The following is a 16,573-nucleotide window of genomic DNA, read 5'->3' as shown; positions in this document are numbered from 1 at the left end:
CAAAACGCATTAGCTGGAGGAAGAAAAACAAAAAATGTTGAAAATATTTGGAAGGTCATCCAGTTGATGAGAGAAAAAATTGCTGACGTTCATTGTGTTTTCTGCGCAGATTCTATCTGACCTCCTGAGATTTTCCTTCCTTGTCTGATTTTTGCATTTCCTTTATCAGTATTGATTGCCCTTCGTACATCTAAGCACCTCCTGGCTCCTTCGTCTATTCGTTTGCTTTGTCTTCTATACTCGAGCAAGTTTAGCCCTCTGCAACCTGACTGTGAAGATTTTGATCTCAGCCCCACTGAGCTATAACCAGATTAGTTTATACACATCCAACTTTTTTCTGAACAATCCCAATGCCCCAAGAATGTAAATCCCTTCCTCTTGAATCACGCCTTCTACCCTATGTTCTGCACTATTGTCCTGTTGCTGTAGTCAATGACACTTGACACGAGGAGATTGCTGTCTTTAATAACTTTCTCCCTAATCTTTCTCCTCACTTGTTCTGGCTCCTAAAGAGATGATTTTTGTCACATGTACATCAAAACATAGTGAAATGTGTGATTTGCGTCAATGACCAGCACAGTCTGTACAAACGAGAAAATCTGCAGATGCTGGAAATCAAAGCAGCACACACAAAATGCTAGAGGAACTCAGCAGGCCAGGCAGCATCCATGGAAAAAAAAAGTATAGTTGTCATTTTGGGCTGAGACCCTTCGACAGGACTTCGACAAAAAAAGCAGTCTAAGGTTATGCTGGGGGAAACCAGCAAGTGTCACCATGCCTGCAGCACCAACATAGCCATAATTTGAATTGAATTGAATGAACTTTATTGTCATTATATATAGGTACAATGAAGCTCTGTTTGGCTTCCTCTCAGGCAATTAAATAAAGCGGTAGATAAAAACAAGACAGTAATAGAAAAACAGTGTTAAATAGATAAGTAACTGAAAATAAGTTGCAGCAGCACCAGAGTATCACAGTAATGCACAAAGTGCCGTTAGTGCAAGTATTTGAGTCCTTGTGTGTCCCTGTGTGTGCTCACGGTTTCAGTCATTGGTCTGTGGTAGTGGTGTGATGGAGGCCGCAGCTCTGGGATAGAAGCTGTTTCTCAGTCTATTTGTTCTGGCTTTCAGTGTCCTGACCCTTTTGCTGGGCAGCAGGGGGTCGAACAGGGAGTGGCTGGGGTGAGTGGTGTCTCTGGTTATGCTGATTGCTTTCCTCCTGAGTCTGCTGGAATAGATGGTGTCCAGTCCTGGGAGCTGCATCCTGACAATTCGCTGGGCCGCCTTCACCGCGCGATGCAGGTCTTGTCGCTCAGCGGCTGTGCAGCTGGCATACCACACTGTGGCGCTGTTGGTCAGGATGGTTTCAATTGTGCTTCTGGAGAAGTTTTGCAACAGCATTTGTAGGAGTTTGGCCTGTTTCAGCTTTCTGAGGAAGAGGAGTCTCTGTTGTGCTTTTTTTTTTACAAGCATCGAGGTGTTGGAGGTCTATGTCAGCTGTTTTGATAATGTAACTCCAAGGAACTTTAGGTTTTCCACACTTTCCACTACCTCTCCATGTATATTGGAGGGGGGGGTGTACTCTGTCCTTCGATCTCCTGAAGTCAATGATCATCTCTTTTGTTTTAGAAGTGTTAAGGACCAGGTCGTTGTCCTTACACCACTCTGTCAGATGATCCACCTCAAGCCTGTAGGCTGTTTCATCCTCATCCGAGATCAGGCCAACCACTGTGGTATCGTCCACAAATTTAATTATGCAGTTGGAGGTGTAGATGGGGGTGCAGTCATGTGTGAAGAGAGTGTAGAGCATAGTGTGTACGGCCCTGCGAGGTGCCTATTTTTAAGATGAGGGTGGTGGAGGTGTGCTGACCAATTCTGACTTGCTGTGGTTGGTCTGTGAGAAAGTCCATGACCCATGAGCTCAGGGAGGAACCAAGGCCAAGAGTGTTCAGTCTGCTGACCAGCTTATGGGGGACGACTGTGTTAAATGCAGAACTGAAGTCCACAAATAACATCCTCACATAAGTGTTCGGTTCCTCTAAGTGAGTCAGACAATACGGAGGGCTGTTGTGATTGCATCCTCTGTGGAGCGGTTTGCCCGGTAGGCAAACTGGTGTTTGTCCAGATCAGGTGGGATTATAGCCTTAATGTGTGAGAGCACAAGTCTCTCAAAGCACTTTATGGCTGGTATAACTTACTAACACTGACCTGTATGTCTCTCGAACATGGGAGGAAACTGGAGTAACTGGAGGAAACTGACATGGTCACGGGGAGAACATACTAACTCCATGCAGGCAGCTGCAGAATTGAACCCAGATTCCTGCCGCTAACAGCTACACTACTGTGATGCCTGGCGAGGCTTTGTATCTGGGAGCCAGCAGTAGACATCAGTTACATGTTAATTCCAAGGCATGTTGGCTTCCAGCTAATGTAGAAACCAAAATGAGATTTCTGCTGTGAGAGAGCAGCCTTGGGGATGAGTGTTTGTGATTCAGTCAGTGTTCTCTACAGACAATCTTTCACCTAGCAGCAGATTCTGTGATGTTAAATCTGAGTTGTAGCTGAGGCTGCTAAACCAATTAGTGTCTCATGTGGGGTTGTGCAATATTTTACCCTTCACCTCTTGTGTTTCCTTTGAAGGATCATGCTTCACTGTAGCATTAAAACAGTAATCCAAGTGCAGTCTGACCAACGTATTATAAGAGCAAAATCCACAGATGGCTATGGATTGTGGATATTTAAAAAGTAGGTGATAGCTTCTTGATTAGTCAGGGCATCGAATGTTGCAGAGAGAAGGCAGGAGAATAGGATTGAGAAGGATAATTCAGTCATGATAGAGTGGTAGAGAAGACTTGATGGGCTGAATGGCCTAATTCTGTTCTTATGTCTTATGGTCTTGCGACCTTCAGAGCAGCTAGTAGGAATGAATTATTGAAGTGGGCAGGCACTGCTGGCAGGAAGCAGGGGTAGAAGGTGGTTATTCAGCCCTTTTCCATGCTAGCTCCTATCAGAGCAATGGCATCAGGCCTCTTCCTGTCCCTGCAGCCCCATAACTTGTTCTTTCTCGAGCACCCACCCATTAGTTTGCCACTTCTTGTACAGCAGCCATGAAACCCATGGGCACAACCTCTAGAGTGTGTGAGGAAATCATCACAGGGAAATGGTCACGATTTAAGATTGCTTTGTCATTTCCAGTATACAAATATAAAGGAGAACAAAATAATTGTTACTCCAGATCTGATGCGGCACCAAAAAACAGTAATAATTATTTTTTAAAATGATACATGTAAGTACGTAAGATAGTTTATATACATTGTATGTCCAACAAGTGGCACTAGTGGAGTCTCCATACAGCTAGTTCCAGAGGTCAGTATCAAGCCCAGATCCAACACTCAGTGCTGCATGGTCCATTCACCAGATCACTAGGCACAAATAAGCAACTGACTTAGTTTGTTTGATTTCAGTCTGCTGCAGAATGGAAGGTAATGCTTTAAATTTTTATTCTTATGATGGGTTCTAATTTGTTATGGAGATTTCTTTACTGGCAATCCAGATACAGTGCCAATAAAAAGTATTCACACTCCTTGGAAGTTTTCATGGTTTATTGTCTTACAACATTGAATCACAGTGGATGTAATTTTATTTTTGGACACTGATCAAATGAAAAGTCACGTCGATGTGAAAACAAATTTCTACAAATTGGTCTAAATTTATTACAATTATTAAACACAAAATAATTGATTGCATAACTGCTCACCCCCTTCAAGTCAGTATTTAGTAAATGCACCTTTGATAGCAATTACAGCCTTGAGTCTGTGTGGATAGCTCTCTGTCAGCTTTGCACATCTGGCCACTGCAATTTTTCCCCATTCTTTACAAAACTGTTCAAGCTCTGTCAGATTGCATGAGAATTGTGAGTGAATAGCCCTTTTCAAGTCCAGCTACGATTTCTCAATTAGATTGAGCTCTGGACTCGGAAATGGCTTAAAAACAACAAAGTTAATGTCATGGAGCCAAGTCAATGTTGCTTTGGCTTTATTCTTGGGGTCATTGTCTTGCTGGAAAACAAATCTTCTCTGAAGTTGCAGTTCTATTGCAGACTGCATCAGGTTTTCCTCCAGGATTTCCCTGCTTTTTGCTGCATTCATTTTACCCTCTACTTTCTAAGCCTTCCAGGGCTTGCTGCAGTGAAGCATCACCAGCTCATGATGTGCGGTGTTTGGCCTACGCCAAACATTGCAATTAGTGTGATGGCCAAGAAGCTCAATTTTGGTTTCGTCAGGCCATAGAGCCTTCTTCCAGCTGACTTCAGAGTCTCCCACATGCCTTCTGGCAAACTCTACCTGAGATTTCATGTGAGTTTTGTTTTCCCCAACAGTGGCTTTCTCTTTGCCATACTCCCATAAAGGTTCAGACGGTGAAACAGTGGGGCAACGTTTGTTGTATGCACAGTCTCTCCCATCTCAGCCACTGAAGCTTGTAATTCCTCCGGAGTTGTCAAAGGTCTTTTGATGGCTTATCTCACTAGTCCCCTTCTTGTAGAGTCACTCAGGTTTTGAGGACAACCTTCTCCAGGCAGATTTCCAGCTGTGCCATATTCTTTCCATTTCTTGATGATTGACTTAACCAACTCCAAGGGATATTCAGTGACTCGGAAATTTTCTTGTATCCATCTCCTGACTGTGCCTTTCAATCACCTTTTCATGGAGTTGCTTGGAGTGTTCTTTTGTCTTCATGGTGTAGATTTTGCCAGGATACTGACTCACCAGCAGTTGGACCTTCCAGATAGAGGTGTTATTGAAACACCTTGACTGCACACAGGTGATATCCATGTAACGAATTATGTGACTTCTGAAACCAATTGGCTGCACCAGTGATGATTTGGTGTGTCATATTAAAGGGGGTAAATACTTGTGTAATCAATCATTTTGTTTTATATTTGTAATTAATTTAGATCACTTTGTAGAGATTTGTTTTCACTTTGATACAGAGTCTTTTTCTTTTGATCAGAGTCAGAAAAAAGGGGGCAGTGAATACTTTTTAATAGGCACTGTATCTGGGTCACTGATTTGAAATGTTTCCAGTTTTACCATGGCAGTTGGAGAAATTCAGTTCAGTTTATTATATGGTATGAAATTTGAGGTCATTCGTAGGTCGGCTCAACCATGGATGTGTCATCCTGGCTGCCTGTGCAAACCAGGGCAGTACAATATGGAGAACAAGCTGCTGCCCCCCTCTCCATGCAGCTGATAAATCCAAAGCACCTGTGGACCAGAAGTGGAATTGTTCTTCCAAACTCTGCACTCTCAGCATTGCCGTCAAGGGAAAGGATCACCCTGCTATATAGATGAAGTATGTGAAAATAATTTTCACACAGTACCTGGCTCGTGTCTGGCATGCAATACCTTCCCAGGCGGCTGAGACAGGCTTAGTTAAGGCTTTGAGGAAAGTAGATTATTGCTTGAAGGAGTAATATATTGCATGCAAATAGGGAACTGCAGGAGAGGGACTGGTTTCATTGGTCAGCACAGAGAGTGTGGTTTGTTTCACATATACCAGTAAGGTCCCTTCAGCCCACGATGTTGTGCCAACCCTTTAACTTACTCCAAGGCCAATCTAACCTTCCTGATGAAGGGTCTCCATCTGAAACATTGGTTTCCTCCAGCATTGTGTGTGTGTGTGTGTGTATGTACGTACGTGTACACACACCATAGTAGAGAGCACAGCCTCAGTCTTCCTCTGTCTGCAGCAACACTCCCTCGGTTTATCTGTTTGACTCCTGAAACTGAACACACAGCTTTTAGATTTCTTACTCAAAGCTCATACCAGGAACCTTCATGCATGAGGAGATCTGAAAAGAACATATAAAACTAATTCAACTTTAGCAAAATGTTCTCGTCCACTGTGAAGGCAGCAGAAGACCATGTAAGCAAAGCGCCAAAGTTCAAAATAATTTTAATATCGAAGTATATTTACAGTACTGTGCAAAAGTCTTAGCCATATGTATTTATATAGTTAAGGTGCTTAAGACTTTTTCGTAGTACAGTATTTGCCAGTGTGGAATGGCGAGTGAGTTTGTAAATCTGGTGGGAGCAAGGGATGTTGGGAATGGCAAGGGTGGAGTGCTTTGGGAGGTGTGTGGGACATGTGGCAGAGGAGTGCCTGGGGTGGGGGGGGTGCGTGATGCAGACGCCAGGCAAGGTCATTTGATTCCAAACAGTTAATTTATTGATCAATACAGAATGTCTTCCTGGTGCCTTCTGCTCTCTCCCCTCACCCTTTCCCTTTCCCCAACCATGATTGTCCTCTCCCTGCCCTCTTCCCACTCTCGGTCCACAATAGAGACCCAGATCAGAATCAAGTTTATCATCACTCACATATGTCATGAATTTTTTTTGTAGCGAGCAGCAGTACAGTGTAATACATAAAACTGTACTGTTTTACTGTGCAACACAGTACTGTGCAAAGGTTTTAAGCAGCTTAGCTATACATATGTGCCTAAGACTTGTGCACACTACTCTACGTCACCAAATACAACCTTGAGACTCATTTTCTTGCAGGCATTCACAGGAAATGCAAGAAACACAATAGGATCAGTGAAACACAGCTCACAACAAGATGGACAAACAACCAGTGCAAAAAAAACAGCAAACTGCAAATACAGAGAAAGTATTTTTATTGTTTGTTTATAATAATAAATATCAAGAATTTGAGAGGAAGAGTTGTTGAAAGTGAGGCCAGAGGTTGTGGGAACAGTTCAGTGATGAGACGAGTGAAGTTGAGTGATGTTTCGTTCCTCTGGTTCAGTAGTCTGATGGTTGAGGGGTAATAACTGAACTGAACATTAAAGGAGGATCAAAGAAAACATATGCAACATTTTTTAAAACAATTGTGCATTATTTCCCTTGTCAATAGGATGTATGTTTTATTCCAATCCAGTCACAAGCAAGTACCAAAAGTAGAGAAAGGGGCCTGTTATTATCATGTGACAGAACAGATACAGGCCCCTGTGGCCCAAACAGTCTATTGCTCCATTTGGCATTTCTGTTACACCTATTAACTGGAGATATTGATCAGATGGTTTTTAATGTCTGCAATGCTGTAATGTGTTACTGACATTAACTTCTTCTCTCTGTGTTTTCTTTGTTTAGGTACTGTTGGATTTTTCGCTTGTTTCTGGTTTGTCAACAAGATCTATAGTGTTGTGAAGGTGGATTAATAACGGCCCCCACACATATGATGTGTATTTTCTTTAACTTTTGCATTTAAAATATTTATCAATAGCTTCAATCCTGGACACTTTCTAAACATTGTTCACTTCTAATTGCGAAGCTAGAATAATTGCAACAATAAAAACTAGTTTAGTCGATTGTCTCACATTTTTGCAATCATGTGATAATGATTAGAGTGACAGGTTGAGGAAGGCTTCCTTGGCTGTTAACTCCGTGTTCAGATGTCCCATTTACTGCATAGTTTCCTCCTTCCAATTTGATTTGTAGTGCATGCTTTCTGATCCTTTGCCAATGGTTGGGACTGTCATGCCCGGTAAGATAGCACTTGGATATCTGGGCACCGTCAGGAGCACTTGAACTGTTGGAGAACCACACTGTGGCATTGTTGCTGGATTTCCAAGGCACACTTTCTCTTTGATAGCTTGAGGTTATGAGGCAGTTTTGCTCTGGTAGTTCCAAAGACATTGGTCGTTGTGCTCCCGTGTTTTTACTTCCACTGTTTGTGCTCAAATAATAACTGAATAATTTTACTGAAAGTGGATTCTTTAGTGCTACATTAAAACAATTGCAATAAGATCAATTCATTGTATATAGACAGCTCATTCACCTTTGTAATGTAAATATATGGAACTGTGTTAACCCATTCCTTCCCCAGTCCGGTCGTTGTTCCCACTTCCCAACAGCAGCAAGGATTTAATCTTCTATTGTTTACTGTGATATTTTGTAAATATTCCCATCAACTTGGATCAAGGGTAGTGTTTTGGTGCTAGAGCAGCACAGATTGGTGGCTTTACCTATCCGCAGTGCCTGATGTCTCCAATATCTACCGATATCTCTTCAATAAACTTGAGATCAATCACTTTTTATTTGTGCAGACTTCTTACATTTTAACGTTTTGTTTCATTGTTTAGATAATGTATATTGTCTTGTAGATATAATTAGAATTTAGCTTAGACGATAAGACAATGGAGCAGAGTTAGGTCATTACATAAGACCATAAGATATAGGAGAAGAAGTAGGCCATTTGGCCCATTGACTCTGCTCTGCCATTGAATCAAGGGCTGATCCAATTCTTCCAGTCATCCCCACTTCTCCCCAAATGCTTCGATGCCCTGGCTAATCCAGAACCTATCCATCTCTGCCTTAAATACACCCAATGACTTGGCCTCCACACCTGTTCATGGCAACAAATTCCACAGATTTACCACCCTCTGACTAAAGTAATTTCTCCACATCTCTGTAACTTTGCCACATCTAATCTGTTCAGGCCTTTTACCATTCAGAATGTTTCTGAGATCCCCCCCTCATTCTCCTGAACTCCAGGGAATACAGCCCAAGAGCTGCCAGATGTTCCTCATACATCCTGGAATCATTCTCGTGAATCTTCTCTGAACACTGTCCAATGTCGTCGTCATCTACTCCTACTCTGTTTCAGGCAATATCTGTGGAGAAGAATAAGCCGTCGATGTTTCAGGCCAAGACTGTAAGGGGTTCTTGTTCTTGCTTCATTCTCCTCTCCTGTACCATTTCTTCTTCAGTTCTTTACCTCTATCACCTATCTCCTCTCAGCTTGTCATTTCATTCCCCACTCACCTACCTTCCCCCTCACCTGGTGTCACCTATCACCTGCTAACTTTTACTCCTTCCCCACCCCACCTTTTTATTCTGGCTTCTGTCCCCTTCCTTCCCAGTCCTGACGAAGGGCTTCAGCCCAAAATGCTGATTGCATATTCCCCTCCCTAGATGCTGTTTGATCTTCTGAGTTCCACTAACATTTTGTGTCATTGCTCTGGATTTCCAGCATCTCATTTTTATCTTAGGTAATGTTTATCTTGTGGTCTAATTGGATGGTGGAGCAGGGGCTATAAGACTAGCCCCTGTCTTGAATGCCATAGGTTTGCCAACCCTGAACTCCCTTTGGTCCGTCAGCATCCCCAGCCCCCTCAGGCCGTTCTCTGCTTGCTGCTCAAAGTGCCTTCTTCTACTAACTGTTCTGTTGAGCATGTTTCCCTTTCACTCCCCACACTCGGCTCTCCTGTCTGCGCCACGTTGCTCAATCTGTCACTTGAGCAGAGGGATAACTGGAAGTGGGCATTTCGGAGCAGGCAGACGCACAGATCTGGGAAGGTAGATGAGATCCTGCAAAATCCAGAGGATATTGGACACAAGTTTGGACCTTCAGACATAAGAGGAGGTGGCAATGGAACCAGGATGCTGTGGGTCGGGAAAAGATTGTGAAAACTGGAAATATTGCAACCCGTGAAGGGAGAGGGGGGAGGTAATTTCTCTTAGACCGTAAGGCATAGGAGTAGAATTAGGCCATTCAGCCCATCGAGTCTGCTCCACCATTCCATCATGGCTGATCCCAGATCCTATTCAACCCCATACACCTGGCTTATCCTTTGATGCCCTGACCAATCAGAGAGCTACCAACTTCTGCCTTAAATATACCCACAGACTTGGCCTCCATTGCAGTCTGTGGCAGAGCATTCCACAGATTCACTACTCTCTGGCTAAAAAAAAGTTCCTCCTTACCTCTGTTCTAACAGGTCACCCCTCAAATCTGAGGCTGTCCCCTCTAGTTCTGGATACCCCCACCATAGGAAACATCCTCTCCACATCCACCCTATCTAGTCCCTTTGACATTCAGTAGGTTTCAATGAGATCCCCATGCATTCTTCTAAATTCCAGTGAGTCCAGGCCCAAAGCTGCCAAACTGTCCTCATATGTTAACCCCTTCATTCCTGGAATTATCTTCGTTAACCTCCTCTGGACAACACATCCTTTCTGAGACATGGGGCTCAAAACTGATGACTATATTCCAAGTGCAGCCTGACTAGTGTCTTATAAAGGTCAAGCATGATCTCTTGCTTTTATACTCTATTCCCCTTGAAATAGCTGCCAATTTTGCATTTGTCTTGTTTACCACAAACTCAATTTGTAAATTAACCTTCTGGGAGTCTTGCACAAGGTCTCCTAAGTCCCTCTGCACCTGTGATGTTTGAACCTTCCCCCATTTAAATAATTGTCTGTACTATTGTTCCTTTTACCAAGATGCATTATCATACATTTGCCAATACTGTATTCCATCTACCACTTTTTTGCCCGTTCTTCCAATTTCTCCAAGTCTTGCTGCAATTACATTACTTCCTCAACACCACCTACCATTCCACCTATCTTTGTATCATCTGCAAACGTTGCAACAAAGCCATCAATTCCATTATCCAAATCATTGACAAACAATGTGAAAGCAGTGGTCCCAATAGTGAGACCACTAGTCACCCGTAACGCCATAGGATTTTATCTTGTTAAGCAACCTTGTGTGCACCTTATCACATGCCTTCTGAAAATCCAAGTAAGTGACATCCACTGCCTCTCCTTTGTCCACCCTGCTTGTTACTTCTTCAAAGAACTGTAACAGATTTGTCAGGCAAGATTTCCCTTTACAGAAACCATGCTATCTTTGACTTATTTTATCAGAAGTCTCCAAGAACCCCAAAACCCCATCCTTAATAATAGACTCCAACACTTTCCCAACTACTGAGATTAGGCTAACTGGTCTATAATTTCCTTTTTTTTTTGCCTTCCTCACTTCTTAGTGGAGTGACATTTGCAGTTTTCCAGTCCTCTGGGACCATGCCAGAATCAAGTGATTTTTGAAAGATCATGACCAATGCATCCATTATCTCTTCAGCAACCTTTCTCAGGACTCTGGGATGTAGTCCAGCTGATCCAGGTGACTTATCCACCTTAGGACTTTTCAGTTAGCCTAGCACTCTTGCTCATGTTCTGCTTGTACCTCCTGGAGACTTGTTGTTTTCTGGATATATTCACCCTCTCTGTCATTTGCTTCCTAGTCCCCAGCTGATCACAGTTTTCTGTGCCTGTTCTTATCTCCTCCTCTTCTGACATTTCCCAGTTCTGACAAATATAGAACAGTACAATGCAGTACAGGCCCTTCAGCCCACGATGTGCCAGCCCTTTAACCTACTCCAAGATCAGTCTAACCCCTCTCATCCATGTGCTGATCTGAGAGTCTCTTAAATGTTCCCAACACATCTGCCTCTACCATCATCCCGGGCAGGAAGTTCCACAGATCCACCACTCTGTGTAAAAAAAAACAAACCTACCTCTGACAGCCCCCCAGGATACTTTCCTCCAATCATCTTACAATTATGCCCCTTGTATCAGCCACGAGGGGTCACTGATCTGAAACACGGTCAGTAGTTTCTCTCTCAAATGCTGCCTGATCTGTTTCATAAGGCCTTTTGTGACATTTCAAGCATCACTACAGTACATTTTAAAGTGCAGATGCAGTTGTAATGCAGGAATTGTAGATGTGATCTGTGCTTGGCACGTTCTCACAGAGACAAGGAGACAGGTAGTACAGAGGGGCCACTGCACGGGATTGGAAAAAGCAGCAAGAAGGTGAAACTCAGCCAGCTCCATCATGGGCAGCAGCATTGAGAACACCTTCAAAATCAGGTGCCTCAAAGTGGCAGCATCCATCATTAAGGACCTCCATCACCCAGGACATGCCCTCTTCTCATTGCTACCATCAAGGATGAGGTACAGGAGCCTGAAGACGTACACACAACTTTTCAGGACTGCTATCAGATTTCTAAATGGACATTGAACCCATATACACTAACTCACTTTTTTTTCCCTTTTTTTTGCTCTCTTTTTGCACTAATTTAATTTCGATTTTAGATATATAATTTTTATAGTTTTATAGTAATTTATAAAACTGCAAAACAGCATATTTCACGACATTTGCTGTGATATTAAACCTGAATGTGATTTTGGATCTGAGCTAATATTTTTAAGGACGGGCCAGGATACTAGGGTGCTCTCCTCTGCTGTTGAGATTGACAGCTCTGTGCAGGAGGGACGAGTTAGATTGATTGTGGAGTACGTTTATATTGGTTGACACAACATGATGGGCCGAAAGATACATTCTGTGCTGTATCATTATGTGTTCTATGTCCTATCAGAAGAATGTTTTTTCCCCTTGAGAAGGCATTTGTGCCTTGATGTGACATCAACACATGATACCACACATAAGACCATAAGACATAGTAGCAGAATTAGGCCATTGACCAAATCAAGTCTGCTCCGCCATTCCATCATGGCTGATTTATATTCTTTCTTGACTGCATTCTGCCATCTACACCCCATATTCTTTAATGCCCTGACTTGTCAAGGACCCATCAACCTCCACTTTAAATATACTTGGCCTCCACAGCCATCTGGCATGAATTCCACAGATTCACTACCTTCTGGCTAAATAAATTCCTCCTCACCTCTGTTCTAAATGGATATCCCTCTATTCTGAGGCTGTGCCCTCTGGTCCTAGACTCCCCCACTACAGGAAATATCCTCTGCACATCCACTCCATCTAGGTCTTACAATATTCAATAGGTTTCAGTGAGACTCACCACCCCCATTCTTCTAAATTCCAGCAAGTACAGGCTCAGAACCATCAAACGATCCTCATACATTAACCCTTTCATTCCTGGAATCATTCTCATGAACCTGCTCTGAACTTTCTCCAATGTCAGCACATCTTAGATAAGGGGACCAAAATTGCTCACAATACTTAATGTGTGGTCTGACCAATGCTCTATAAAGCCATCCAGTTTCTCCACTGGTGCTGAGAACTCATGGTTTTCTGTCTTTCAGCTGAGTGACCCATCCACAGCCTGTCCTGACATGTCTATAGAAGGTTACTGTCCCATGGTATCCCCAACCTTTGGTGGTGAGGGGGTTTTGGATCTTTTCTGTGCTTTATACCAAGAGAAAGGGTTCAGCCATGGCACCTACTCCATAAGACCAGAGGACCATAAGATATAGGAGCAGAGGTAGGGCATTCGGCCCATCGAGTCTGCTCCGCCAATCAATCATGGGCTGATCTAATTCTTCCAGTTATCCCCACTCCCCTGCTTTCACCCTATACCCTTTGATGCCCTGGCTAATCAGGAACCTATCTATCTCTGCCTTAAATGCAACCAATAACTTGGCCTCCACAGCCACTCATGGCAACAAATTCCACAGATTTACCACCCTCTGACTAAAGTAATTTCTCCGCATCTCCGTTCTAAATGGACGTCCTTCAATCCTGAAGTCGTGCCCTCTTGTCCTAGACTCCCCTACCATGGGAAATAACTTTGCCATATCTAATCTGTTCAGCCCTTTTACTATTCAGAATGAGAAGCTCCCCCCCCCCCGCCATTCTCCTGAACTCCAGGGAATACAGCCCAAGAACCCAATAGTCCTTCTGTGAGGACAAGAGGAAGGTCTGAGTATGGAGGATCAGGATCAGGAAAAGCTTCAAAAAATTGCAAACTCAGCCTGCTCCACCAAGGGCATTAGCCTCCCATCTTCAAAAGGCCATTCCTCAAAAAGGCAGGATCAGTCATTTAGGACCACCGTCACCTAGAACATGCCTTCTTCTCGTTGTTTGGTGGTACTGGAGCCTCAAGACCCACACTCAATGTTTCAGGAACAGCTTCTTCCCCTCCACCATCAGATTTCTGAATGGACAATAAAGCCATGCACACTACCTCACTATTTTTGCCTCTTTTTGTTTTGCTCTGATGGGGGCTATAGATAGGGTAAAAGCAAGCAGGCTTTTTCTACGGAGGTTGGGTGAGACTAGACATTGAGGTCATGGGTTAAGGGTGAAAGGTGAAATATTTAAGGGGATCACAAGGAAAAACTTCCTAACTCAGAAGGTGGTGAGCGTGTGGAACGAGCTGCCAGCACAAGTGGTAGAAGAGGGTTTGATTTCAACATATAAGAGAAGTTAGGATAGGTACATGGATGGGAGGGGTATGGGTGCTGGTTAACGGGACTAGGCAGAATAATAGATCAGCATGGACCAGATGGCCTGAAGGACTGTTTTTGTGTCATAGTGTTCTATGACTCTATATTACAAACGTTACAAATGGTGTTATTGGGGAGAGGAGGGGAAAATATGGTCAGCAATAGAGGCGATTGCAACAGAGATGGGAACAGCAGACTGCCCACTGTCAAACATTGCATGCACTGAACCCAAAGAGTGATGACCTCTCTGGCATGGAGTAAAATGGGTTTCAAGATACAGACAAAAATGACCATTACACTTCCTACAGGCAAGGTAAGTAAATGAGACTTCCCTCAATGTCTGTTGAAGTTTACTTTTAATACCTGTAAAATTTTGGTCACAAGTGACTGGACTAACACTACATGGCGCTCTTGGACACGGGCAATATAACTCTATTCACACCCGTTGAAACAGCCTGTGGTGGATTTGGACACTATCATTCATTTCACACCCTCTGACACAAGTCTGTTACGGACACCAGCACTTCACACTGACTGAAACAAATCTGTTATGGACACTGACACTATCACCATATTCACACCCTCTGACACAAGTCTGTTACAGACACTGACACTATCACTACAATCACACCCTCTGACACAAGGCTGTTACAGACACTGACACTATCACCATATTCACACCCTCTGACACAAGTCTGTTATAGACACTGACACTATCACCATATTCACACCCTCTGACACAAGTCTGTTATAGACACTGACACTATCACCATATTCACACCCTCTGACACAAGTCTGTTGCTGATGTATGACAGCAAACCTTTAGGGGAAATTGTTCACCGATAAGCCGGTCAGTTCTGTGTGTTTGTTAACCACCTTCTTCACTCACCAGCACGTTTCTCCAGTGTCCTGCAGCATTGAACTGAAACGTTGTTCCATTTTGTGCAAAACACAGCACTTTGGTGACCACACCCGAAATTTAGGAGTGGGGCTATAATGTAGCGGTTAGTGTGACACTATTCCAGCTTGGGGAATCGGAGTTCGGAATTCATTCTGGCGTGGTCTGTGAAGAGTTTGTACATTCTCCCCATGACCATGTGAGTTTCCTCCGGGTGCTCCGGTTTCCCCCCACAGTCCAAAGACGTACCGGTTAGTAGGTTCATTGATGATTGCGAATTCTCCTGTGATTCGGCGAGGGTTGCTGGGCGGCACAGCTCATTGGTCTGGAAGGGACTGTTAAGCGCTGTATCTCTAAATAAATAGACCCTGCAAATAAGAGGGAGTGTGGGTGGCGGCCCGTGATTTCATGTTTCTCTGGAGTTGCATCACTAACCTTCAGCTCTTACTGTTCGCACTTCCATTGTCCCTGGGCCGTCTGCGTCAGAATGTGGTCAGTCTCCAAACACGAGAAGCATCATCTCCCTGAGTTGGGAGATTATGTCATTTCCACAAAGCTCCTGGACAGTCCCGAGGGCTGCCAATACTGAGAGCAAGGGGCAGTTAATTGGGTCACATTGACTTTCAACCCAGCCCCTTCTCGTTCTCATGAGAGGGACCCCACCTCTTTCCCATTGATGCCATCCGACCTGCTGAGTGCTTCCAGCTTTGAGGTTTTTGCTCATTTTTAACCAACTGGTCTGAAATCTGTGACCACAGACGCTTCCATCGCTAACTTCCAGGATATGGGTGAACGTCCATCCAAACTATCTCAGCCCCAAGCAAGTCAAGCACTTTATTTTAAGCAGGTTAAGCCCAAGTTAGATAGGGTTGGTTGACCATGGATGTTGTGTCCTGGCTGTCTACATTTGAGATGCATGCCAGCAAGCAAGCCAGGGAGGGGAGAGCAAACTGGTGCCCATGTAGCAGGTTCCTTTTCTCAACACGGTTGAAGAATCCAAAGAAATGACAGAGTCCAATACAGTCTGGCACCAGCAGCACCGCAGGAGTTACCAGTCAGCTTTGAACAAAATGCAAGGACTTCAGGTCCAGATTTTTCCTTGGGGTTTACTCCCAAAGCATCCCCCATGAGTGGGCCTGGAGCAAGGCAGCAGAGATCCCTCCCACGAAAGTTCACCAACTGCATGTTCAGGCTTTGAACTCTTCCATTGATTAGAAAATTATGGTATTTTCTATTCATCAGAATAATTTATTCTCACAGATACTGTATAACCATTGAAATGAAAACAGGTTCAGCATGTACATCTTGGCAGTGTGGAGGATCAGAGGGATCTTGGGGTCCGAGTCCATAGGATGCTCAAAGCAGCTGCGCAGGTTGACTCTGTGGTTAAGAAGGCATACGGTGCATTGGCCTTCATCAATCGTGGGATTGAGTTTGGGAGCCGAGAGGTAATGTTGCAGCTATATAGGACCGTGGTCAGACCCCACTTGGAGTACTGTGCTCAGTTCTGGTCACCTCACTACAGGAAGGATGTGGAAACCATAGAAAGGGTGCAGAGGAGATTTACAAGGATGTTGCCTGGATTGGGGAGCATGCCTTATGAGAATAGGTTGAGTGAA

General features: G+C 43.8%; 1 protein-coding gene across 1 annotated transcript in view; it reads left to right on the top strand.

Moving 5' to 3' along the window:
* The window catches only part of LOC134353180 (transmembrane 9 superfamily member 2-like), a 97,519-nt gene extending 89,427 nt beyond the window's left edge, over window positions 1-8,092 (top strand). Inside the window, exon 17 of the mRNA XM_063061173.1 lies at window positions 7,151-8,092. Coding sequence (XP_062917243.1) covers window positions 7,151-7,218 — 68 coding nt within the window. The 3' untranslated portion in view covers window positions 7,219-8,092. The remainder of the gene's footprint in view (window positions 1-7,150) is intronic.
* Window positions 8,093-16,573: the final 8,481 nt, after the last annotated feature.

The sequence above is a fragment of the Mobula hypostoma genome, chromosome 10, assembly GCF_963921235.1.
Source record: "Mobula hypostoma chromosome 10, sMobHyp1.1, whole genome shotgun sequence".
Taxonomy (NCBI): Eukaryota; Metazoa; Chordata; class Chondrichthyes; order Myliobatiformes; family Myliobatidae; genus Mobula; species Mobula hypostoma.
The sequence above is the reverse complement of the archived record's forward strand: the minus strand, read 5'-3'. Positions and strand labels throughout refer to the sequence as shown.